Source organism: Micromesistius poutassou (assembly GCF_964030765.1).
Source record: "Micromesistius poutassou genome assembly, chromosome: 5".
Classification (NCBI taxonomy): Eukaryota; Metazoa; Chordata; class Actinopteri; order Gadiformes; family Gadidae; genus Micromesistius; species Micromesistius poutassou.
Window position 1 is genome coordinate 10,918,601 of NC_140275.1, and position 26,894 is coordinate 10,945,494.

The 26,894-nt window shown below is 43.1% G+C and overlaps 3 protein-coding genes across 4 annotated transcripts in view; 2 read left to right on the forward strand and 1 right to left on the reverse strand.

The window, feature by feature from the left end:
• Positions 1–1,625: 1,625 nt before the first annotated feature.
• wdr31 (WD repeat domain 31) lies at positions 1,626–7,182 on the forward strand. 2 transcript variants are annotated; one of them, XM_084468349.1, is made up of 10 exons: positions 1,626–1,858; positions 2,363–2,424; positions 2,566–2,698; positions 2,839–2,913; positions 3,043–3,187; positions 3,400–3,500; positions 3,734–3,801; positions 4,042–4,183; positions 4,410–4,572; positions 5,446–7,182. In XM_084468349.1, the coding sequence occupies exons 2-10, from the start codon at positions 2,378–2,380 to the stop codon at positions 5,631–5,633; spliced, it is 1,062 nt and encodes a 353-aa protein (XP_084324475.1). In that variant the 5' UTR covers positions 1,626–1,858; positions 2,363–2,377; the 3' UTR covers positions 5,634–7,182. The 2 variants fall into 2 exon arrangements, with proteins under 2 accessions (XP_084324475.1, XP_084324476.1); XM_084468350.1 differs by having other exon boundaries at positions 2,366–2,424.
• A 169-nt stretch (positions 7,183–7,351) lies between these two features.
• On the reverse strand, positions 7,352–11,773 carry bri3bp (bri3 binding protein). The gene is made up of 3 exons (XM_084468555.1): positions 11,486–11,773; positions 10,905–11,007; positions 7,352–10,497 (listed from the first exon to the last, which is right to left on the reverse strand). The coding sequence occupies exons 1-3, from the start codon at positions 11,666–11,668 to the stop codon at positions 10,076–10,078; spliced, it is 708 nt and encodes a 235-aa protein (XP_084324681.1). The 5' UTR covers positions 11,669–11,773; the 3' UTR covers positions 7,352–10,075.
• Positions 11,774–12,635: 862 nt separating this feature from the next.
• The window catches only part of stpg2 (sperm-tail PG-rich repeat containing 2), a gene marked incomplete at both ends in the record, with an annotated part of 49,133 nt that continues 34,874 nt past the window's right edge, over positions 12,636–26,894 (forward strand). The window contains 7 exons of the mRNA XM_084467651.1: positions 12,636–12,741; positions 12,828–12,937; positions 13,190–13,345; positions 13,901–14,074; positions 16,249–16,367; positions 17,383–17,497; positions 23,233–23,340. Coding sequence (XP_084323777.1) covers positions 12,636–12,741; positions 12,828–12,937; positions 13,190–13,345; positions 13,901–14,074; positions 16,249–16,367; positions 17,383–17,497; positions 23,233–23,340 — 888 coding nt within the window. The remainder of the gene's footprint in view (positions 12,742–12,827; positions 12,938–13,189; positions 13,346–13,900; positions 14,075–16,248; positions 16,368–17,382; positions 17,498–23,232; positions 23,341–26,894) is intronic.

Sequence of the window (26,894 nt, forward strand, 5' to 3'; positions counted from 1 at the left end):
CACACACACACACACACACACACACACACACACACACTCTCTCTCTCTCTCTCTCTCTCTCTCTCTCTCTCTCTCTCTCTCTCTCTCTCTCTCTCCAACCTGTGGGAATCTGGGATAGTAGGCCACACGCTGGGACACATACTATGACTATGTTATTAGAGGATTATTGCATATACTAAATGGGGTTTGGGTGAAAGACTGATACACAACTGGCAGTCGCGTGATATGGACAGGATGGCACAGAAATCTATTGACTAACAGGAGGTCATGTCATGCATCATACATTGATTAGGACAGTGTAGGAATTCTACCAGATTTTCTTTGTACTCTTACCTCTCATTTTACAAACAAATATACCCGCACCAGGAGATGGACGGATATATGCATTGCTGACCGAATCACATCACATTCTGTTCAAACCACTGATTCCTTATGAAGGTCTGAGTCAGTTTCACTTGATTTTAAGACGACCCTTTGGAGTTTGCTCTAAGAGCTATTGTATTAACAAGAATAGCTCTAGGGAAGGGTCCTGGAAGTCTAAGGTGAGATATGTAGGTGTTGGGAAACAGTTTTCATCTATCATCTATCTGTTCGACAGCAGCATAAAGTAATAGTTTGCCTTCCTAACATGTGTCATGGTTTGGAGTAGTAAACTGCACAGTTTTTTACATGCAACGATAACAAGACAAATATAGGTCTATTTTACGTAGAGTACATTGAAAGATCAGTGATATATTCCCAACCAACCAATTTGTGAAGACCTAAATATATATTTTCTGACCAAAAATTGAGTCATTTTTATGACATTATTATTTTTAATTAGGATACAAGTATAGTTTAACCCACTGATTAAATACAGTCTGACACAATAAAAAAAAGTTTGAATTCAGGCCAACACACAGATGTATTGAGCAGCGTTAATGGTAACCCAGCTAAGTGGCCCAATTAGATTAGAAATGGGGGCATTCGAGGACTTCAGCAACTTTGTGTCAGTTTCATTCACTATGATGCTCCATTATCTCTTTTATTTGTGGTATTCATAGTTACTTTATTCATGTTCTTTAATAAACATATTAACCTAAAACCGAAAACAATATCACCTTATCAAATCCAGCATTGTACTATGATTGTAGCCTAGATACATTTATAGCATTAATTCATTAACTCATTTCAGAATCAAGGATTTATTTTTAGGATAACGTTAACAACGTTAAGGATGTTTAAATATATTAGATAATAGGTAAATGGAATATATACATCCATGACGATCCATTAACAAGATGTAGGAAGTATCAGATGATAGAGATAATTCTCTCTCTATGGCTCTGGAAAGTATTAAAGATAGTGGGGTACAAATGCTACCAATTGTCCATACTTCAGAAACTGTAACCATAGCATACAGTGTAGTCATAGAATGTAAGAAATATAAAAAAGGCTTCCTAGTTAGGGCTACCTATTACCTTCCTATAAAGGCAGTATGACTCGACCCACGGGCGGCGCAATCAATCGTGGAAAAGTTGGTCACTTTTACTTTGAAGGATCCATCTCCAGGCTAGATTTCCTGTTAGTTACCATGTGATCCACGACCACGCCCTGGTTGCGATGGAAGCGTCGCTATGCCGCCGCCCCGCAGGACAAGTCGCGTTACTCTCTAACCAGTTGCTTTACGACAATTAATGTTGTGCGAATGTGTCACCATGAAGTTATCGGAGATGAACACGTGTTTCGTTTCCTTAAAGTTTCTTTGCTACTTTTTTCTTGCGCTCTCCGGGCACGAGAGACCAGAGCGAGATTAATTAGCATGCAAGCTAGCCAATCTTAGCTTCCCTGCAACTACATCTAACGTCACTCGTGACTGGTAAGAACCTGCCTTATAATGTCCTTCGTGAACAATACGTCCTCCCCCTTTCTAACATTAAACGAAACCCTATTTGTCCTTGTTGTGTTTGCGTGAGTGTGTGTCTGGCGCAATGCATATGCAGATATACAACAGGCATTTTTCCTAGAGGGTGTTTGTGTGACTAATTGCTTGTGACAGTAAGGATGCTGTCCTAATTGGATTTCAGTCTTCCCTTTCCTGCCATTTGTCTGACGAGTTTGCGCGCGTGTGTGTGTGTGGTTGCACGCAATTTGGTTTAATCTGCCTGTGCACGGCGGCTCACGGCTGCGGGCCAGACCCTTATGCAAGCTGTGGCCGTTACATATTTAAGGGAATTTAGCAGACATTGCTACACATATATGGTATTAGACTAAAGCAATTGATCACTAACCCAAATGACTGTCGTTTAATTTTGACGGACTATTTCGTGCGAATTTATGCTCAAGATGATTCACTCAGGGTTTCACTCTGCGTGTGTCTCAGTAGTCGGGTGCTGGCATGGGGAAACTACAGAGCAAGTTCAGAAAGAGGTCACAACTGTACAGGTAAGTAAACAATGATAGTCTTACTTGAATAGGCCTTATGTTTATGATGACTTAAACCGGTACTTATAGAGGTCTGTGTGTGTGTGTGTGTGTGTGTGTGTGTGTGTGTGTGTGTGTGTGTGTGATTGTTTTCTTGTGCAGGGCGTCCCAAAGGGGTGCGGCAGATAACTCGTCTGACAGTCAAGTCTTGCAATATGAACTTGCTCATCAGGGATCGATCAATACTGTCACAAATCTCAGCCCAGATCTGTGTGTATCTGGAGGGAGTGACCAGGTAACACAATGCAATGTCTGGGTACTAGAAAATAACGGCACCTGTTTAACCCCCAGATGTGAGGTAGTTTCATCAGTATGTAGATGTCTGGCAGTGTGTGCAATGCATGATGATGTGCGTGACCTGTTCACTCCCTTCAGGCAGTGGTTGTGTACGACTGGAAACAAGGACGGATGTGTCAGTCGTTCCAGGGTCACACCCGAGAGGTTACCAAGGTAACAATACTATATCAGTACTATTTTGTATGTCATTTTAATACATTAATTGCTCATTGATGTTTAGCATCTGAATGTCTCTCCTCCTCCTCTCTTCTCTCTCTTTTCCTTGTCTCCTGTGTTCTCCAGGTACAGTGTTATGCGGGTAGCACATGGATCTTCAGTGCCTCCCGGGATAAGAGTGTGTTAATGTGGGATCTGGACCAGGGGGACGAACCCATTCAGGAGTTCTGTGGTCATGAATTGGTGGTCAATGGACTTGCCGTCAGCCCTGGTACAGTACGCACACACACACACACACACACACACACACACACACACACACACACACACACACACACACACACACACACACACACACACACACACACACACACACACACAATTAATGCAAACCTGTGTTACCTGTCCCCCAGAGATAACTAGGGTCCAAATCTGTAATGAACGGCTTACTAACCCTGACCTGTGGTGTGTATCTCTGCGCAGAAGGGAGGAAGCTGTGCAGTGGTTCCCGCGACAACTGGATGTGTCTGTGGGACATTGAATCTGGCCAATGTGAACAAAGGCTCAACATCTCCAGAAATCTGGTGAGAAATTAATTTGTTTAGAATAGAAACATTCTTAAAACAATATAAAAGCAAGATTTTCTTAAATGCTTATTTAGTTTGTCCAAATAGGCATATCAACTTGCACATCAGATGTGGGATGTTATCATATATAATTAATAGCTAACAATACAAAACAAAGCATAATTCTTCCATTTCTGTTACTTGTTTGTGCGACACAGATTTCACTGTATCTTTCTGTTGTTTGTTAACAGGTGACTCATGTGTGTTGGGTACCAGGAAGCTCGTCATTAGTCCAGAGTTCAGAGGACAAAACTATCAGGTACCGTAAGAGTCAATTACTACTTAACTTAATCTGTATGATATTCAAGTAACTCATCCCTAAATACAGCCTCAGAGGACTTTACAGAATGAGACATATTACAATGATAATGATTTGATGGCCTACAGGATGATGTGTTGGAGGAGAGTTATAGTTGATGTGATTTTGTAGGCCTGTACACATCAGTATTATCAGTGAATGGGTTGAGTTGTAAATGTGCGCATGTATCAATGAATGCAGGGTTTGGGACAGCCGTTCTTGGCAGGTGACCAACACATTTCCAGCCAAACAATACATCCAGACCCACTGTGACGTTTGTCCCAATGGAAACTACCTGGTGTCCAGCAGCAACGGCTTCGGTGGCCAAGGGTGCGAGGCTACGGTAAGAGCACACATTCTAGCAATGAAACTAACACCTAGGTTCAGTGAAAGCACCTATGAGGAATACTGAGGGATGCGTGACGGATACCCGCCAAGAAAAACAACATTTTCATATACATGCATGTAAAAGCATTCTGTGAAATCTCCACAGTGGTTCTGTTCTGTCATGCAGAATGAATAACATTGATCCATTGTTATGAACGTGTGTGCCGCTGTTTGTCTTCCAGCTGTGGGATCTACGTCAGCCTGGTTGTAAGGTGGTGGAATACAGGGGGCACATCCAGACCACCGCCTGCTGCGTGTTTCTGCCTACTGGTGACTCGGGCACATCCCGGGTGGCCACCTCCTCCCATGACGGCTCTCTGAAAATCTGGGATCAGAACACCGCCGGTAAATCAATGTGAACGCAAGGTTACAGGCCATAGCCACCCGTGCAAGCATGACGCCAAGTGTCTCCAGACCTTGGGCCTCGGACCCATTTGGGGTCGACTGGTGGTCAACATGTGGTCATGTGAGAGTGGTGATTTATATGCTATGTATTTTTTATTTAGATCTTTTAAAATCATACTGTATGTGCATCGGGCTTGCCTAATGATTTGTGCCCACTCCACAAGCAAGCTACCGCTACTAGCTACTTATAGGCCTTTCACACATGAACTCTGGATAAAACTCCAGAGAATCAGGTCCAGAGATGATCTGGAGTGGACCCTTTCCATCGTGCACCACACAACCGGAGATAAGCCAGCTCATCATCAGACGTGTTCACACATACTGGTGATACTCTGATACTTTAGGCGAGGGTTGGCACCTGGGTGTGGGAGCGTGTAGGAGGCAGAACGTGGCGCAAAAAGTATGCAGCTGAAGTCGCAGTGTTTTGTTTAGAAGACATCGTAGATCCAACTTCCAACTCTTTTCGACTCTTTTTGCGGTGATGTCAATATGATGTCAATATCAACAGAAGAGTGGAAAGCAGAAAGAAGTTGGAACGCAAAACAGACAAGAAGAGAAAAATACGAAGCAGCTACTGCTCCGTCAATGCCATCGACACGCTCATCGTGAATTCTCGGGCTCTCCGATTCTCCTTACTTTACACTAGGGGCCTGGCCATGTAAACCCGGGGCGGATTCAGACATTATGCGTTCACACATACAGCCACTCAAGGTTTTATCCGGAGAATGTCTGGCTTACAGTGGTTTGCAGTGGGCCCCATAAAGTGCTGCCTTTAACATTGTCCATATCTCTGTGTTTCTGTTCCCCCTCCAGCCTGCATGGGGACATTGACACTGGATGGCGCTGGTCCACTGGTGTCTCTGGCTCCCAGCGACCCCAGCAGCCTACTGTGTGCCAGCTTCAACGCTGGAATCCACTTCATTCAGGTGGACGAGGTTTCGGGTCAGGGTTCTGGCCCCGGTGGTTCGGCGTTGGACATAAAAGTAGTCGCTCGCTTTTAGTGCAAACTGACACCACCTGGTAGCATGTTTTTAATGTTGATTGTTTTTTTTATTTGTCTTTGAAGGATTTTTGATTTTTCATGAAAGAAGTTTAAATTAAAGAGTGGGGACAATTTGGCAGATTGGTGGTGAAGGAGAGTGGATGCTTTGAACATGATGGCCATTTTGTTTTGGTCCAGTGTTCACTAGCAGCCATTAATCTCTTGCTGCCAATTAAAAAATTTGGTCTGGCCAATTTGGTTTCTTAATGTAAACTATAGGGAGAGTTGTAATTTGCAGCCTCAGGATTTGAGGGGCAAGTACAAGGGAGTCGCCAATCAATATTGTTTATGGTTGGAATGCCATGTTCGCTTACTTTGATTTAGTGATGTAATCACAAAAACGAAGATAAGCTATCACGCTAAACGGTACATTTCATGTAGTCGTCATGACTAGCCTGTAGCCCCCACTGCCATTTCATTACAGATGTGAAATGTGTAATTTGTAATTTCATCAGCACATATCAACCTATTATCTTCCATAGATTTACAAAGGTTAAAATATGGGTTTTGGGTGAATCTCAGAAATATTCTACTTGTTAATGATGATGTTTAATGAAGAAGAAAAATCTGTTTCAGTAAGTTGAAGGTTAATTTATTTGAATAATTTCTCACGTCCAACCATCACCTGCTGTATTTAATTAAAACTTGACCTTATTCTAAGGAGTTCTCATCTCACAACGGAGAATTCCTGACAAAGGGTGCTTTGAATGTGGTGATAGGTGGGACCTTGATGGAGCGATATCCGTTTGTTAAACAGGTTTAGTGGTTAACTGATTAGACAGAGGTAAGGATATCCATTACTGTTACATGTTCGTATATATTGCTTTGTCAAATTCTTCATAGAAAAATGTTGTCAACACTGTCTGTGTTGGTTTTCTCCTCTTCTTATTCTTGCTGCGGGGACCAATAACTGACAGCTCACGTGAAGGAAAAGATCAGAAATTGCATTTTTGTAGTAGGAGGGACTGGAGCAGACTGGATGCTAGCCAATGATACCCAGCATCCTCTCCTAGTCTAATGACTGGCATAGTTATCTTACACATTGTGTAGACTTACAGACTTAAAGCACTATACATGTTAGTCGTAGTAAAGTATGCAACTCTCTGAACTTGGATCCTGTGTGCCGAGAACTGTGCAAGCGCGACTAGCCATCTGAATATGCTTGTGTGTGCTGTTAGTAGATGAATCTCAACTTCTTGACAAATGTACTAAGTCATAATGTACTTCTAATGTGCATTAGGGATACAGTGTAACTCCTTTGAGTGATGTATTTACAGATGTGGATGGACACACTTTTTGACTGTGTCAGAGGGCATCAATTAGCACTGTGTGTATTGACCTTTTAGGGTTAGGGTTGTAATGTTTTAAACTAGGCAATGTGCAATGATAATCAAGAGATCTATATTAATAACAAGCAGGATGTAATCCTAGTTAGTTGTATTTATGTATAGAGTCTATTTGTAAAATAAGACTATTTTTCTAAAATATCTTGCTCAGGAAATGTCTTGTCTACGTGTTAATCAGCATTTGATACAAAAATAAACGTTTTTATGATTTTTAAAACGTATTTCCTCAATGTACTGGTGTTTTATCTGGGAGTTTCATTTAATTCCATTATTTGAATGTGGGCTTCACCCTTAAGACTGCGTCCAACTGGAAAAAATAAAAACACAGAACTCAGTGGTGATAAAGTTTAATTCATTCACATCTGGACCTCATTTGCACCGTAAGACAACTTTGTTTTCCAAAACTTTACTCACTAAAAGATTCAGACACAAACGCATATAGTAGACGACAGGGAGACCCTTTTGGTGCTCCTGTCAATAATTCATGGAGGAATGAACACGACACTCAGCAAATAACTTAACCATGCACACACTCAAGGGTAGCAACATGAGAGAACATGAAAACCAAAACAATGGCCAGAAAATAAACCGCTTCAATGAAATGAAGACTTAGTTCAGAAAATCAAAACGGCTTACATGATTTTTCCGGATTAACAGGATTCTTAGAGTTTTTACACGCAGCTTATTACTTTGCCACACATAATTAAAAATGTAATTTTGTTTAGAAGCACCTTGTTGGAATATCTACTCCCTGTGTTATTTAATTCTATGGCCCCGTTTCATTATCCCCACTTGAGCCACTCTGCGTGCCCGTGGTTTGATATTCTTAAGAGAAGGTGTTCCCTTAAGCTGAAGCGCAGTGCTCTTGAACACTTGGAGCCAAGCCCACTGCAGAGAGGTCTAGGAGTCTTAAGGGTATGGAATACAATGCACTGCTTTTTGGGGACACCAATCACAAGGTTGGTGAGTGATGCAGGAAGTGGCCAACTGTGGATAAAGTAATGTTTATTGTGCAATGCTATACTGGTCCATATTGGTCTGGACACCAACTCATGTTTATTAGAACCTAAATAAAGCAAACGTTAGGTTGATTTACAACACAAAAACTTTAATTTAGGAAATAGAGACTAATAGCATAGTGCATTCATCAAACCGATTTGACCTTCATATTACAGACATTCTCTGGCTTCAGCATCTCATGCTGGAAAATAAGTCTGAATATTCAACATGTTCTACAATAAAAATTGACAAGAATATATTACATATCTGAATAACACAGCGCTAGGGTCAGGCAAGTATTTCAATCTATGCCGACAACACCATCAACACAAGTTAAGGAAATAGATATTGTAAAAGATAGTTATTTAAAATAGTGCAACGGGAAGTCAGGGTTAATAGAGATCATAACAAAGAACACAAGGTGGTATGCAAGAAGAACCAAAACACACCAACTACACATTATCGTGTGCGTCTCAACCGGAACAACAAAAAAAATATTCTGTAAAAAATACAGTACTGTGAAGAATGAAGGCCAAAACCATACAATTAAATAAAAAGGCAGATGTGATGAACAACCAAAACAAAAAAAGTTTTGGTAGTCGTTTTCCACAAAAATGTCAAGCAGGTTATTTAAACAGTTTTACAGAAAAAATGTAAATAAAATTAAATGATTTCGATTATTAGAAAATTATTAGAAAAAGAATAGGCTGTTTTGTTTCACATTTTAAAGCTAATCCATTTAACTAACATTCAAGTCCAGGAATGATTCAATGGAGAATGAGATGTGTTCACGATCACAATGTTTCCGGAAAAAAAATGAAAACTAAATTCCACGTACAATATCTGACCACTTGATTACATTATGAAATTCCAATGGATATCACTGACTCAATAATACCAATCCATCTGGTTGTTATTTATAACTTAATTTGAAAACCCATCAGCTTTAACTATTAGGTCAACTCAAAAAGGTAATAGAAAGACATTTGGACAGCAATAAAAAGGCCATGCTAGTTTTTCAGGACACAAAGGACACGTATGTTGACAAATGTGTCGGTACGCAATGGCAACACCATGAGCACTACGCCTTAGAACATGTGACGCATGGTCAACTGTCCCATTCTTCCTACTCGACACGTTTCCCCCTCCACCGCTGTATATTTAGTATATTAAATCCAGATGACATTTGTATCCAATTGTATTTTTGTATTTAATATTATGCTTATGTCCCTGAGATAGCGTTGCCTTGTGTAATTTCCAGTGGTTGTCTTATCCAGTGCATGTCCCCAGTTCAAACAGTGACAACACCCATATCCCAACAATGCACCGGATTACATGTGTAACCTGCGTGATAACTTGTACAAAACACCAGTAAATGCAGTAAGAAAAAGGGGTTCCTGATACCTGCTGTTGCTATGGAAACTAATGTCACAATAGTCTGTGGCATTAACAGTTACAACAGAACCAAGAGGGTAAATAAAATGGAATTGTCCAACATGAGAGCTCGATGGGAATGCTAAGAAAGATGGTAACCACGCACACACTTTCCAAAAGGGAAAGACAAAGTTGATAAAAACATTCAGGACCTAAGGGATATTCACAATAATTTAAAAAGAAACCAACTTCATATAATGTGTTGTTGTTATTACAAACCTGGATCTATTCCAAGTGTCACAATACATAACAGATTTTGAGTTTTCTCTGAAGCAAAACTGTTGTATAAATCAGTTTCAAAAGGAAAATGTGTTATTAATACCTTGTACTGCAGATGGGCCTAACCTTAGAAAATACTTGATATAAATAGAGTGCCTGCTTGAGCTGCCCCCGCGACCCGACCCCGGATAAGCGGATGAGGATGAGGATGAGGAGGTGTAAATAAACTGAAAGCTATACCTATTTTTTTTGTGACATTTGCCTAACTATCGTTCGTCATCGTTTCAAATGAGATTTAACCGAAACTCAAGAACAGCAGTGTCAACACCAAGTTATTGCTGTCAAACGTGCCCGTGGGAACTCCTACCTTATCACCCCCCCAGCACATCCCGCCCTCTAGCCTCTACTTCTCCGCTGATCGGTCCATGCTGTCCATGACACGACACAACCTGATGTTGAGCAGCCTGACCTGGGTGTCCAGCTGGTCGATCTTCTCCTCCAGGGAGCCGGCCCCGCCGCCGCGGCGCCAGAAGGCGCCCACGGGCCCCGTCATGAAGTACACCGCCATGACGAAGCACAGCGGCAGCACGGCGCGCTCCGGGTCCCCCTCGAACTTCTGCAGGATGTAGAGGCAGGCCATGGCGAAGAGGAACACACGCACCGCCCAGAAGAAGCGGCCGAACACAGAGTGGAGCAGGTAGTAGAGGCCGCTCAGGAAGAGGGACAGGCACCAGTAGGCCAGCAGCACGGCGGCCACCAGCAGCAGGGCGCGGGCCGGGGAGTTGGTCAGCGAGGTGGGGCTGAAGTAGTGGCTCAGGTTGGAGGCTGGGCAGGGCAAGGCAAAGGTTAGTCATGTAGCGGCCTTTCAAAAAGACACGGATAAGAAACGGAACCCATTTCACTGTGAAGGGCACTTTTAAATCTATATCTGAACTTTTATCTGGACACTAAAATACACCACACGTCGGTTGCAAACATTCTCACAACAGGAATTCTATATTTAGGACTCATTTTAATTTTTTTTGGAATATTGGATTTTTTTTGGAATCATTTAAAAAAAAATTGGAATAGCCGTCACCAATCACCAATCTATCCTATGGCAGCTGGTACACTGGATATGGTCACATCACACCTTGTGGTATATAAGAGACCCTTTAAAAAGGACAATCATTTACTAACTTAATAATTATGCTAAGTATAATAACCAAAAAGTAGGTACAATATAAACGTACAATCAATGCCCATGACATCCAGCAGATCAGACCAGATCTTCCAGATAGAGTCGACAAAGCCGTCCACCCCATGGACAAAACGCTCGGTTGTCTTGGAGAAAAACTGAAAGAAAGATCCATGTAATGAAGTAAATGCAGTTTTTAGTACTTTGTTGTGGGAGGCAGCATTTTCATTAGGGATGTGGCAAAAATGAGGAAGAGCTATTGGGTGCAGTTGGTGTGAACAAACATACGATCACAATTTCGCCATTATTGGACGTTTCGGACAACAAAATAGAACTGCTGCCGTCATGGCCATTGGCCAATGGGCTTGCGCCATGTGTAAACTACGACATACGAGCCGAGTGTATGCGTTTTAGGCGATAAAACCAATCAAATATGTTGGTTTTTATTTTTAATTCAAATATTAAAAAAAATAAAATAGGGTTGCTTAAGCGGGATGTCAAGCTCAACTTCAAAATGGCAACCGTAGATGAGTGGCCACTGACCTACTCCCATTCATTTACCGAAAACGTCCCTCACTGCTCACTTAAAAATCGGTCTTATGGTCATGATTATTGTTTAATGCACATTTCACCGACCTTGTACAACCCCCGAATGTTGTCCTCGCCGAACACATTGCTGAGGGTCTGGTAGATGCCGTTCGCCGCCCGGCGGAAGCTGTTCTGGTTGCTGGAGTCTTTCCTGTTCCTTGCAGCCTCCGCCACACAGAACAAAGACACCAACAAGCACGACAGCGCAACCACGATCTTTAACCCCTTCATATTACAGAGCGGTCCACGACCAACGGAGAAAAGATTTCGCGTAAGTGATAGGGAAATAAATGAATGGAAAGCGGGTGGCCCGATGACACCGATGGAGCAGATGACAGCAGGAGACTAGATGTGATGCTAGCAACACGGTCTTCTTCGAGGGATGTGGGCGAGCCGTCATGCTCCTCGAGTCCACTGCGCCCCCTATTGGCATGGCGTCACTTTCTTCTTCAGCTTCGTCATACATAAACCCCCTCGTTTAAATTAGGTCACATAATATTTCAAATAACATGGGGCTTTATCATCCTTGGATCTTACCCTCCCGCTCCCATTATATTTACTGTAATCACTTTAAATCATCACCTCTACTAAATTACTAAGTAGATGATAAAATAAAGATAAAATAAATAATTTAATTTATAATATATTATAATAATATCTCTTTAGCATCTCTTTAACATAGTTTGTTTAGTTTCAAATCATGATAACAAATAAATCATCATTACATTAAACAGTAGTCTAATGATCAGCTTTGTTATATAGGGACTATTCTCTTACGCCAGGTGGTAGTATTGAGCCACAAACTATATGTCACAACTTCGAAACCTGTTTGGGACATTATGGGTGCCCAAATGTTAATCATCATTTAGTCTTTCTGGACATTCAAACTTCAAACCAGCAACATACAATATTTTATAATTGGTTATCGGTTAATTGTTTTATTTCCACGTGTGCAGTGGTACAATGTTATATAGGCCGCGCGTTAGTAGGCCACGCACATTACGTATGGCAAGCGTGTCCAAGCAACGACGCGCACAAAGTAACATTGCGCCCAGAGAGAGAGACAGTGGAGGAATGTATTACAGACATCAGACATTCCTCGAAGAATAATTTAGATCACATTCAGTAAAATGACATGACTTTCGTTTTAGCGATGCATTAATCCATTAATTAATTAACTCGACGCCTGGTAGTCAACATGTATGGACGTGCTCCAAGAGTGACTTGCTCCACCGTGGGCAGTACACCTGACCAAGTCGGACCAGGGTCATACGACGTTATCCCAACCAAACATGCCAAATCAGGTAGGATTTGCTGTTTCGGTGGATACAAATGTATTTGAAGTTGTTATATATATGTTGCAAGAATCGACTTTTACTTTTGTCCCCAGATTGCTTTGCCCCATTCCTCTCCCTGGCCGACAGAGGTTCCGCGTTCAGCATGTCCAGTGAGAGCATGTACTTTCCTGGACCTGGACAGTATGACTTCTCAAAGTTTAATGTAGGCTATCACTTCACTGTACAGTTCACAGTTTACTAATGCTCCTTAAGAACATCCTTAACATGTCGTCAGTTTCTAAATATCACCAAATGTCACATATTACAGAGCAATACAGACGTACAGATACGTTTTAAAATATTCATATTGATATTTCATGAACATTTTAAGAAAATAGTGACCAATGTAAAATAAAAAAAATCTTCACCCTCTCATGAGCGTCCCTCTCATTTGGCGTCTTTCCTTTCCCTGCAGTCCAAGATCCGGGGTGGTCAGACTCTTCAGAACCGCACCAGGCGCTTTGAGGAGCAGCTTTCAGACGGGCCGGGCCCTGGGGCCTACAATGTACTGCCAGCCTCGGGGAATCTGCGAAGAGATGCCACGCCGGCTAGGAGGGGCCTCAATAGTTTGGTATGCAATCTTAAGTAACGCCAATGAAAGCAGATTGATAACCATCACAGGAAGGAGGGATCCCTCTTCTCCCCCCCCCCCCCCGCTCCCTGCCCTTTAGTGAGCTTAGTGGCTGTCGTATAGTGTAGACCTGTGAAGCCCCTTGAAACTAACTGATCAACGGCTATCCAAATACTATAGAGTGGACTTGACTGAAGCTTAGTAAAACGAGGCGGAGTGCAGGGCAGCGAAGGAAGGGGTCTACATTAAGTGGTTTGGCAGAAGTTCTGTTTTCAGACCCTCTTTGCTGGCTGACCTCTTATATCGAATGAACATTCAGAGCTCTGGCTAAGCTGCAATTAAGACCTAAGCGACACTTGTAAAAAGGCTTGTCTATTGGAAGATGTTTTCACATAATGCAGTTTAAAAAAGATAATTTGAGAAATAATTTAGAGACGGCCAAAAAATGTTTTGATCCTCTTTGGATAAGTTCCCTTTCTCTTACTTTCTGTCTGATCTCCCGGTCTCTCGCTCCCTGTTTCTCTCGTTCTCATTCCCCTCTCTCGGCCTCTGCAGTTTCTGCAGGCAGTCCCTAACCACGTGCGACTGGGCTCCCAGGCAGGCGTCCCGTCTATTCCCTCCCCAGGCCAGGCCTATGGCTACCAGCACGACTCCATGGGCGCTCTCTGTAAGCAGTCACCCCCGGCCAGAGACGTCACCCTGGGCCCGGCCTTCTACAACCCACTGCTGGTACTGCAGCACATATCACTCACCCACACACACACATGCACTAATCACACACTCACACTCACACTCGCACAAACAGTTATTTAGTGTGTCAGAGAGATTACCAGCGGATTCATCACTGCGTGTGTGTGTCTGAGAGCACCGTATACTCTGGCCATGAGACATGGTCCATTAGCGGCAGGCAGATCTAATGCACATCTTTTGAACCCTCCACTCCCCCCCCCCCGCCCTCATTTAGCCCTCCCAACTTATTTCCATAGCTAATGAATGCGGAGCCACTTTAAAAAGTCACAGTACAACGACACTCATCCATTGTACACGCCAACAAAGAGGGCCATAGGAATTATTCTTTAAGCCATATTAGAATATTCACTTAAAAATGCCCGCGATGAAGCCATTATTCACCACCTAATGAGCAGGGGGAGAAATCGAGGTGTCCTTGAGTGGTGGGCCGAGGTTGAGTCAACACGCGGGTGGGGAGGAAGTGTGGGCCATGACTTAGGAGCTCCCAACGCCTGCATCAATACTGTCCTGCGAGTTTCTCTATTCCATTACTGTCCTGCTTTGTCTGAATCCACCTTGTGTGTGCCAGTAAATTATATTGTGCACATCAATATTTAATTGTTCTCTGCCTCTCCTGTCAATCATTGGGGGTAAAAGCGTCTACTAAAAGCCTAATTGTTATTATGAATCGTATAAACAGATTTTGCTTTAAACTATCCACATAAATGTTTTTCTGTGTATTGACTGACACAAAGGAACCTCTAGTCAGCAGTCTGTGGGTTGGCAGTGACAGCACAGCTGACAGCCTTTAGAAACTATTTAAATGAGTGCCGGTGGGAATGGTAGAAGAAATACATCAGAAGACATGTTGAATCACTTAATCATGACCCCGCAGGTTACCTGAAAACATCTAAGTGGTCTTTTTGGGGCTGCGAGGCCATGGCATGAGGGAGAATTCTGAGGTAACTTGGAGAAATGCCCACCGCCACATCTGCAGACTCAAATGTACTTGAACATCTTCAGAGGAATTTTGAAAGTCCCTTTGTGTAATTTAATCAAAGACAGTGTTTGTACCCCAAGCACCGTTTTTGTTGGTTTGTTTTTAAAGCCCTCCTTGATGACATCAATAGACAGTTGTGTGTGCTGAACTCAATGTCATCTGTGTTATGGCTTAAGCTTGTTCAGTTTGTGTTTGTCTGAGACTCTGAATGCTGATGCTAAACCGCTTCCAGTTCTTCGGGCACGTCAACAACCCAGTTCCCTCTTTGTTCTTATCAAAAACTGATCAAAACATCCCGGAGGGCATAAGATATTTTCAACAATGACTTTCTAAGTCGGGATAATGAGAAAAAAGAAAAAGTGCTCCAAAGTTCTCAAAGTGCTTCAAAGCGTTTTTTTGGAGAGAAAACTTGGGCAGCCATATGGAAGATACGTAATAATTTATTTATTTTGAAATTTGTAATGCTTCCAGCATATAATAAGTGACCTTGATGGTCTACAAACAAGTTTCAATATCTTGCAGAGATTACACACATAGTGGCTTTTCTCCTCTTTGTTATTTTCACAGTTACATAGAAAATCCATAATGCGTTATCCATAAAGGGGACTCAAAAGTAACTGCAGATATTTTTCCTCTGTTCGCCTTGATATTATACTTCTCTGGTTTGTCAATATTCTCTAGTCCAACGGAACATCCATCTGCTCCCCCTGTTATCTTTAAAACATTCAGAGTGAACAGAGAGAACATTCATTCTGAAAATACTCTGTATTTGGAGGATGGTCCAATGGGTCTTGGCCATGACCATTCTCCTATCTTTCCCCTGCTATCCACACGGTAGTATCTTTAAAACACAGTGGAGACACTAATTGCCTCGTCCTATACTCTGATGGCCTTTTTAGGTAATTAACCTGTGGAGGAGAGGTGCAGCAGTGTATCTGATAGGTCTGGAGTGAAGCCTTGATGTTTAACTGGGGGAGATGAGGGAAGACGGAGGGTCTCAGCCCGACCCTGACATACTCTTGACATTTTGCCTGAACTTCTTCGTTTCATTCAGCCCTGGTGAGCTCACGGGCCCCGGCCAGAGCAGTGTGGATGAGTCAACTCTGTTTCTCTTTGCTTGTCATGCCGTTTATTCTCTCTTTCTCTCTCTCTCTTTCTCTTTGTCACATCCTAGTCAGAGCAAGAGAGTTCTGTCCACAAATATAAAGGCGTCCATTTCGGGAACATGACCGGTAAGAGAGCGGAGGTGAAGGTTTCCGAAGGCCCAGGTCCCGGAAAGTACAGACTAGACCAGTGAGTACCACACCACTTTCTACAGCCTTGTGCGATCCACACAATCACATTAGAAACGTACGGCAGTGTTCAGCTGTAAATAATGTGTTTTATTTTAGTGCTAACACATTTGAACAGATCATTATTGTTCAAATATTTACCCAATATGTATTCGCCGGTCACCTCCACCTACGGTTACTTATATTGGGACAGCACAATTATAATTAAAATGGACGCATCAACAAATGAAATGCCCCATATAATTATTGTAATAATTTTTTTTTTTTGTATTTTCCTAATATTGGCAGCCGTGCTAAAGGAACAATAATGCTTATGGTAACATAAGACCCAAGGCAGCTAATATTGGAGAGTAAATAGTCTTATTGAAGAGTTTGCGGAATAGACGATTTGTCCAGCTAGCATGAAATATTGCTCCGGTCTTTCTGGAGCCAAGGTATTATGTTTGACATCACTCACCTCGCCCAGGCCGTGCCTGCGCCTTACTAAGCACTTTGAGAATATTGAGCAGTGTTATTCACAAAGGCATCAACAACAACTAATCCAATAGTGTGGGAGGGCCACTGCGGGCACATACCCACAACCTACACAAACGCAGAAATAACAGTATTGAAGACACGCAAAAGCGAGTATGCATTTCGGGTCGAATGCACTCATGGTAATTATTTTATAAAAGACAGCAGTGCCAAGCATCCATTTCATCTCATAGTGGCTGTCCTGAACTGTTTATTTTCCTTTCTTGCCTTCTTCCCTTTCTACCTTCCTCCCTTCCTTTCTTCCTTCCTTCCCTCCCTTCACCCCTTTCTTCCTTCCTCCCTTCCTTCCCTCCTTCCTTCCTTCCCTCCCTCCCTTCACCCCTTCCTTAACTTTCTCCATTCATCCCTTCCTTTCTTTCTCCCTTCCTTCCCTCCCTCCCTCACTCCCTTCGTTTTTTTTCCTTTCTTCCTTCCCTCCTTCACCCCTTCCTTCCTTCCCTCCTCCCCCTCCTTCCCTCCTTCCTTCCCTCCTTCCCTCCCAGGGTCCAGCGGGCCACCTATGAGAACGTGAACCTGCGTAAGGAGCAGAGGAGCAGGCTGCTGGAAGCCAGCCTCCCTCGCTACCATGAGCTGGTGGTGATGCAGGAGGAGAAGAAGGTGATGCTGCCACAGGTCCTTCTGTTTGTCTGCATCGCTGTATGGGCATGAGTGTCTTCTGTTTAATCCCTCTGTGTCACCGTGTATGTGTGTGTGTGTGTGTGTGTGTGTGTGTGTGTGTGTGTGTGTTTTTATGTATTGTCATGTGGGGGCTTTTTTTTGTGGGTACCTGAGTATATTTGGCAAGGTGGCAAAATCAGTTCAGAAAATGTAAGGAAAGTCTGCCTATGCATATACACTATTTATCATAGAGAACATATTCATCCTATATGGTCATCAGAAAACCCAATGGTCAAAATGGGGCCTGCATTCTGATTTCCCAGCCCAAAGCAAGTCTTATCTTGCCTGCTCATTACTGCACATCTACAATTCAATGCAAGTCGCTTTGATGAATCATGTCTGCTAAACTACTAAATAGTATAAAGTGGGACATAGTATGCAGGACGTAGTACTCCGACAATCAATCTCATGATGTCGTAGGAGGATTATGTTGGCTCATTCACATGCCTTCCAACACACATAATTGTCAGAGCATAACACTAATTTGTGCTGGGCTGTTGCTTAGTGTAAGTAGTATATGAATTCTGAATATAAATACTGCTCTAAAGTCATGTCAGCACTCAAGATGTGAATCCTTAGTTTACCTTCCCACCCCTAGAGGGCAGTAGAGCATAAGCTTTTACCAGAGACGTGCACACACAGACGCACACATACACGCACGCACATGCACACGCACGGTCACTCAGACATTGATACATCGTAGCTGGAGGAGTGGTGGGGAGTAACTCACCTGTGTATGAACTTGAGCATGCAGCCAGGATAATGCTACCTGAGCCCTCCTCCTCTCCTCTCCGCTTGCTGGCTTTGAGTGGTTGAGGCAAAGTTTGAGAAATGCCTGGCTACGTTTTATGGGGAGCTGGAGGGGGTAGGGGGCGGGGGGGGGGGGGGGGGGGGGTGTAGGTGAACCTGCCCTGCCTGTCAAGGTCTTCATCATCTCTGTTGGGTTTTTTCTTGATTCGTCTTCTCTTATCTTCTCTTTTCTACCTCTTTTCTACCTCTTTTCCACAGTGTCATTCGTTACTGCAGTGGCTCGCAAGATCTATAGAAATGGATGTGTATACAGAAAGACACTTGATAGATGGACAGAATCTTTCTCTTAGAGTAAAATGTGCTTCTGTGTGTGTGTGTGTGTGTCTGTGTGTGTGTGTGTGTGTGTGTGTGTGTGTGTGTGTGTGTGTGTGTGTGTGTGTGTGTGTGTTTTTTACTCCTGCCGTGGCCGGACCCCCTGCTGCCGCTAAGTCTGCACTCTCATCCGTCATCATTAGTGTTGAACCTGACACACACACACACACACACACACACACACACACACACACAGCAGATGGGTCATTACCAGCAGTGGGGACACCCAGGACAAACACTTTGCCTTCCCAGAGATTGGGCCAGACAGTCCGGCTTTAATGACCCCGGGTGACTGCTACTGTGGGGCTGGTGGGGGGGGCCTCCATCTTACGCACAATAACTCTCCTATTAAGTCAACACACATTCACAAAGAATAGCTCCTCCAAATAATCATCATCTGGGATTATGTGGTCGCCACTGGCAACAAACAAGGAAGCTCATTGTTGGTTTCCCCCTCCGTGTGTCAAAGTGAGTCAGTAAATCTTAAAGCGGCTCAACTGAAGTGTGTAAGCGTCAGAGTCCCTTGTCAAGTATCAATGACGTCATCTATGTCACCGAGCAGTCATGTTTCAGAGACAAACGTCCAAAGCTTCCACTGTTGATTAATGACCCTGTCACCCTCTCAAAGGTAAATCTGAACGATGCAAAGTTAAATTAAAGGCGTTCAAGACATTTATTGCTGTTTGAAGTTTACAGCGGTCACAGATGAGACACTAAAATATGACACATTTCCTTTTTAATGCAACCATACTGGATAGAAGGTATCACCCACTATTCACTATAGGTTGATTGTGTGTGTGTGTGTGTGTGTACACGTGTGTGTATGCGTGTGTGTGTGCGTGTATAATGAGCCCCTCCGCAAGCACTCGACCAAACTCCCACCATGCACTCGTTGGATAATTGATTGTCTAAATCTAGCTCTGTGTGTGTGTGTGTGTGCGTGTGTGTGTGTGTGTGTGTGTGCGCCGTGAACTTGACCTCACACGTCTCAATTGACTTAAACAGGCCCAGGAGCAGGGAGGATGGCCAGCGAGGTGCTCTTGAGCCTCATTAACCTAACGCGCGTGTTTGTGTATACTATAATATGCATGTATATTCACACGCTTCACTGAGCGGCAGGGAAAATTAACCTGGCTGTCCCGGACCGCGTCCTGTCCTATCACGCTGCTGCAAATGCTGCTATGGTCTTTTTTTTCTATCTTAACTGGATGCCCTCCATTTTCCTATGGGAGTTACAGTGTCATTTTGAGACTTGATGGTTTGACTCTGTTGTCCAAAATTGACTTTCGCCACGTCCCTGTTTTTCGTGAGCCGCAAAGACAAGGTTGTCGCGCTCCGAATGCATCAGGCCGACTGGATCCACAGGATCAGTGTGTCTCCTCACTTAAGTACTCCTTTCCCCTCGGTAGAAATAGTGCAAAACAGGTTGATTTGAAAAGTGCAGTTGCGCAACATGTTTTGCCTCCACAAAGAGCTTGTGGTACTGCAGGTGCTTTGTCTGCGACTCCACTAACGACGATGCACTAACGATGTCCTTCATAACGTCTCTGCTGGCAACTGATAATGCTGTGACTGTAATAAAGCAGCTAATTGCAGTTGTAGCCCTAGCATCACCCTAAAGTGTGTGTGTGTGTGTGTGTGTGTGTGTAACAGTTTTAATTATGCAGTCAGCTTTAGTCGTTTTGATATTTCCCTCTTTTTCCCTTTGTGTCCTCGTTCTCCCTTTGTTCCCATCTTGTTTGTTGTTGTTTTAAAGGAATACTTCACCGATACAGAACCAGCGTTCTATCATTATAAAATCGCTATTATAATATTTAAAAAAAGTTAGTTTCTTCCCTCAGTCTAACCCAGTCTTCCCTAGGCCCAGCTGTCCTGATTACATTTCAACTGACCTGACATCGAATGACGCATTTGACGTCATGTCAGTAGAACTTTGCTTGCCTGCTAGAAGGGCCGAGGACTACAAACCACTAGTTCCGCAAATTTGTAAGCCCACCAATAAGGAACGAGGGGGGCGGGAGCTCGCTTACGAGATGTAAACACAATGTCTGCCATGTTTCTTCACCGCTTAGCTAGAGAACTAGTCCGACACAAACCTCCGACCATGGCAGAAGCAAATTTGCAATGGGAAAGTGGATTTTGAAAATCTATTGTTGGATTCGGACATTCAGGGCTATTTGTACGAGCCAGAATACAGCCAGGAAGAATTGAGACAAATGGAGGAGGAGGCTGCTGCGGCTGCAGCTGAATAAGCCTTGCCTGTTGCAGAGGACGAGGAGCGAATTTCAGCGATGACAGTTTCTTCTAGAAGAAATGGCTGAATCTGGCGAGGACGGGGCCACGTGTGTAACCTCTCACCCAGGCTTTACGCCTCATCTGAACAGTTCGGTGTTGGATACATATTTCCGGACCCAGAAAGTGAACTGGAAACGCCAGCCATAGCCCGCTGGGAGAAACGGACGTCAGAGCATAGAGTAAGTGTTGTTGTTTTTACTAACACATTGGCTACAATAGTTTTGAGTCCCGGGGAACGTGACAATGTAGTTATCCGAAAGTAGCCGATCTTATTGGCAGAGCATAGGCTACGTTACGTGAGCTTGAAGTCTGTGTAATGCTGTATAGGCTATTCAAGGCATCGTTTATCTTGCTTTGCTAATGTTGTTCTCTTTCTTTGTTAGACAGTATCGGCTTACAGCTTACCGGCATTTCCTGGAGTGGATACTGCAAGGCGAGAGACTTGGGAGAGGCAATCGCCTTGTTTTGCCAGCCTGTGTTGTCCAGAGCTCATTACCCAGCACCAGATGGGCAGTACCGTGGCTACCAGGAGACAGTAGACGCTCAAGATGAGCTGTGACTATTTTGACTTTAGCAAACGCACCCTGTACGTTTTATTTTTGTAAATAGTTCATATTTTTTCATGTATAAAACTTCAAATTCGTGTTGGTTGATTTGTTTACTAACCCAAGTGATGTTATACTAAAGTAGGCCTACTGTATAAGATAAACACTTATTTCAACTGGGGAGAAAAGGTTGAGTACAAATATATCAACATTACAAAGATAAGATTAAAAACAAATGCTTTAATATAAAAGATAAGCTCAAAAAATAAATAAAATATGTACAATGTACCTATCCTATCCTATGGCTATCACAGCCTAAAAACAGCAACGCCACCTTCAACAGACTCCATACATGCAAGCTCTAGGTAGTGCAAATGCCCATACTACCCATCCCCATGGAACATGGGTACTTGAGCAGTGCACTGTGAAAGACCTCCAGTGGCCCTGTATGCAATAAAACAAAGGGAAAAGAATATGAAAATGAAAACATGATCATTAGGGAGTGATTTTGAAAAGTATTCAAGCTATTATTGTGAACTTTATAAACAGAAATATAGTAGAATATTAAGACAGTCTTACCTGTAGGCGAGTGCTTCTAATGCGAGTGCATTAGAAGCGCAGGCCTGTTTGTCATCTGGGAACCGGGCCAACCCGGAACAGCATTTTGTTTTAGAGCGTGCCTCATCATGCCGAAAAGATTTCTATCATAATCCTCCAGTTTGAAATGGAGACTGCATATCGTTTTACCTTTTATCATTTCAATACCGGCGCCTTCTCCAATTGTGGAGTTGTTTATCGCCCGCAGCCATCGTTTGCAATGCTCACTGTCTCTCACTGGCAAAACGTGAAAACTTACTTTCTGTCCCTTCCTAGACTTTTCGGTTCAACCGGGTACCAAACAACTATTGGACATTTTTGTGTTTGAAAAAACGAGAGCAAAAGTCTAAACTAGTCAACGTATCACGGGGATATGTTTACACAAAGTTTGCTCGCGCTACCACTCGCGCAAGTATAATAGGTCCTTTCCCCTCCAAACGAAAACAGGCGGGCGGGGCAGCGACCACAATGCACTGTGGTAGTTGGAGGATTTCTTACTTTTGAGCCAGAGAGACCATAAAAACACTCTTTCTGCCTTTTCTCAGGCTAGAATGAACCGATTTCAATTTTTTTTGCACATTTATAATACATAGAATTATTTACTTCATATAACCTTCATATGTCCACCGGTGAAGTAGCTCTTTAAGTACAACCTTTCTCTGTTCCATTGCGTGACTACCCTCCCTCTTCTTCGAGCTGCACTCTTCATAGATATATAGTGTTTTTTCTAACCAGCCCACTCAAAGAGCTTTACAATATTGCGTAACATTCACCCATTCATGCACACATTCACACACCAACTGCGGTGTCAACCATGCAAGGCGACAGCCAGCTTGTCAGGAGAAATTACGGTGAGCTGTCTCGCTCAGGGACACCTCGACACTCAGCTAGGAGGAGCCGGGGATCGAGCTAGCAACCTTCTGGTTACCAGGCAACCCGCTCTACCTCCTTAGTTACATGCCGCCCAGTATGTGTTAATTTCATTTCCATCCGAAAACAAAACAAAAGTGAAACCAAACACCAGGTTAAATTCTGCAAGCATCACCTAACAGAAATATAACCCTCTGTTTACGTTAAGTTGACTTCCATTTGTGTTTGTTCTCTCCCCTCCAACAGAGCGTGCCTGGTCCGGGCCAGTACCATATCAGGGGTCAGTTTGACAAGCCTGTGGATGGCATTGACAACCCATCCATCAGCTGTCCTCCCTTCCTCTCTGACACCAAGGTACGCTGCAGACAGACCTACCCGTGTCCCCTGTCTTGCCGTTGCAGGCCTTCACGCTGGGGGGTTATTTTATAGAGTGTGTATATACAGGGGTGCGCATAACTTTTTTAGTGAGTTACTCAGGTGAGTCCCAGGAGATGGTGTTCGTTACGTACCCCACACATAGCCCCACGCGTTACATCTGATCTTATGAAACGTACCCAGTTTCACAAAGGAGATTCCAGTTTCAATACACAAACTCTTAAGCACAGCAGTGTTTTTTGCTCCACCTTTTTTTTATTTTTTTTTATCAAACTGCAGCAGCTTGACCATGGAGCGTTTGAATATCTCACAAAAGGGACGTTGCGATCAGCTGATTTTGCACAGTCTTCCAGTGTGTGCGCGGTGCGCAGCACACACAGCGCGCATGAGCGCACATTTCAGTGCGCTTATCATTCGTTTCGAGCCACAGCACAACTTGGCGCCACTTTTCGAAGAAAACTATTTTCTCGAGCTCCGGCTCCCTTTGCCTTTTCTTTGCAGGTGGCGAACGCCAAAGTAGCTGCTCAATGTATTTAGTTTTAATCGATTTTTTTCGATATCCCGTTAGTTACGCAAAAGCGTTATAGTTACACAAATGTTTGTGAATCTAGAAATAAGGTCAGAGTTTATAGTTTCTTTTATTGGATCGCATGCATGTCTTGTCTCTCTTTGTGTCCATCGACCAGTGCATCCTGTAGCCCTGTTCGGTCACGTCACTCTGGGGTTTAAAAAGAAACCATACTTTGGGTTTACTTTTGCGATTGGATGGCAAGCACTGGATGAAGTCTTTTTTCCAATGTGGGCTTAACGCTTCTCCTTTTGGGGGGAAAATGAACGCAGTAGCTCCTGTGTTTGCATGCATCACATGACAGATTAGTTTCTCTATGGTGAGGTGGAGTTGTTTGTCGTCTAACTCAACCGATGTGAACCAAGAGCAACACAATCCAAAATGTGATTGCTTTCATTCTCGTATAATGTACGCAATGCATGCAGTTTGAATAGTGGATCTAATATCAGGTCCCAGTCCCCCTTTGTATGGGCGCAGTTAAATATTTCAAAATTTGTGCTTGTTTTCCCTATAACACTTTGAAATGAAGAAAGCAATACGTTTTCATTGTATCTGCACAGAATCATTTCCTATGGTTGATTCATAACCTTTTTTGTATTATTGAATCAAAAACAATGAATTACAATAAATTGTATCTTGAGTGTATGATAATGATGAGGAAGGTCTCTCGTGAAAGTGATTTGAAAATATTTTATGAATGACAAGGACTCAAAAAGTATATTGTGTTGTAGGGAGTCAAGTGTTGTTCTGTACATTTCAATGTGGATGCCTTACGGCAAGAGGAAGGACCTTGGTTCTTCCAACGCCTTCTGTGATCCTCCAGGTTCAGGTCAGCTCCTACTTCCATGCATGTCAGGGTTTTTAGCGAGGCACTTTTGTTAAAGGTGCACTTGTTTCACATCAAACAAACCTGGCCACAGCACTAAGCGAGGTCACAGCACTAAGCAAAGTGCTGGTGGCAAGTGTGAATAAGGTAGAAGCATATTAATTAATTCCATATAAATAGAGGAAGGCCACCAAGCTAATTGAGCTGAGTCATTGTTTATTCATTATAGTCGTTATTATTTCATAATCATAAAACAATATTTCATTATTGTTTTTTTTGTCCCTGGCTGTCCTTCCATGATGTTCTTCAACATCGAGACAACCGAAAGCCCCAAGCTGTGGGGAATATTGAAATGACGAGAGGGAAAAACAAATCCTCTATTTGAGTCACTGCTCCTCAAAGGAGGCGGCAGAATTTTGAAATTAACATGTTAGATTAATTTTTAAATCCAAGGTAATGAGCCGGACCCTTGTGGTCTAATTGATATGCGGCGGGGGGGAGGGAGGCTTCGGATGGGGGTTAAGATAAGTTTATTTGAAGACTCTGCGGGGAGAATATAAAATATGTGAAACGGCGTGTTTCTAAGTCCCATGGATGACTGAGCTCCCATTTGGTGTTGTCATGCCGACAAGCCTGTGCCCGAGTGTGAAGAGCTGTCTTAATTGACACCGGGAACACACACGCACACACGCACACGCACACGCACACACACACACACACACACACACACACACACACACACACACACACACGTTAACATCTGAAAGAGGAGAGGATGCAGACACATTGCACGCTACAGAAATATACTTCAGAAATGAACTAAAAGCACCTGTCACATACCTCTCACATCACAACTGTTGATGGGCGGTCAAGGAAATGAATGTGTATACTGCTGGGAACCTACTGACGGCTCAATAGAAGGCTTCCGTGTTTTAATTTCAGCACAGAGGGTTGAAGGCTGTCAGTGCCTGTGTTTGTGTTGGCATGTGAACAGTGAATGTGTAACAGACTGATATTATACCCAAGACAAAAGAGTACAATAGATATTGCGGTGAAACCGAGCCATTGCTGTAATTAGATGGCCTGTTCACCCACCATTGTTTTAAACCTTCTATGTGTGCCAATAACTCTGCCAGTGGATTACATGGCTTATGGCATCAACTTCCTTGGAAAGGTGTTTTAGTTGCCAGAACGTAGAGTTTGGAGAACAGCTTGATGTGTGTGGATCTGTGATCCACGTGGCTTGTTTCAATGGGGTCAGGCCTTCTCAGATGTTTGACACAAAGCAGAAGAAAGGGCCAAGAGATAATATTTCCAAGAGACAAGAGATTCAGAGGTCTTCATAGTGGTTCAAAGCGTCTGTCTTATGTTATCCAACCACGCCAGGACAGACATTTGTCATTGTGAAATGTTGCATGTTACATGTATTTCTACAGATGACATGTTATCTTCTAATCTGTGTATTCATTCAGTACATTACACCTGGGCCATGTGCAAAGTAATGAATGGTTTTGTGATGTGCAGTACTAATTATTCTCTGTCTGAGAAAAAAGTATTATATATAGTCCTCCATGGGCGAAAACTTCTATGAAATGTGTTTATGAAGGAAGCACCACTACCTTTCAAAAAAGCAGGCAAAAATGTAGAAGCAGTAATTATTATTTTCCAGACTCATCTGTTTAGGAGGAATTGTTGATCTTAATTCTTCATAATTGTATCAATATAGATTGCCTTTCATCTCCTTTATTATGTGTATATAATGTGTGTCAACGTTTTAAGAATTGACATGCATTCTTCTTCTTCTGTCATATGTCATGTATAAGCTCATATAAGCTCAAGGTAACATATAGACTCATAAGAATGCAGAGGAAACACAGGAATAGCTTAGTTCACACACACACACACACACACACACGCACGGTGCCCGTCACTCTAAAATAGTCGAAATCGTAATCCATTTGCTATAATGAGAATGCGCCATCAAAGTTTCATGGGCGTAATGTGTGTGTGTGTGTGTGGTTGTGTGTGTGGCAACCGCGGGCCATGACCTGGTTTTCCATGGCCGCATGCTGCGTTACACTGCCTTGCTCGACCCTGTGAAGTCGTCCTCCCCTCCTGTGGGCATGCGTGCGTGTGTGT

Bases quoted from the DNA above. Each gene is read 5' to 3' on its own strand.
- wdr31 (XM_084468349.1), top strand. From the start codon at position 2,378: ATGGGGAAACTACAGAGCAAGTTCAGAAAGAGGTCACAACTGTACAG. The intron at 2,699-2,838 runs GTAACACAATGC...CACTCCCTTCAG, and splicing joins TATCTGGAGGGAGTGACCAG to GCAGTGGTTGTGTACGACTG. The intron at 3,802-4,041 runs GTACCGTAAGAG...CAATGAATGCAG, and splicing joins TCAGAGGACAAAACTATCAG to GGTTTGGGACAGCCGTTCTT.
- bri3bp (XM_084468555.1), bottom strand. From the start codon at position 11,668: ATGAAGGGGTTAAAGATCGTGGTTGCGCTGTCGTGCTTGTTGGTGTCT. The intron at 11,008-11,485 runs GTCGGTGAAATG...TCTTTCTTTCAG, and splicing joins ACATTCGGGGGTTGTACAAG to TTTTTCTCCAAGACAACCGA. The intron at 10,498-10,904 runs GTACGTTTATAT...TGCCCTGCCCAG, and splicing joins GGATGTCATGGGCATTGATT to CCTCCAACCTGAGCCACTAC.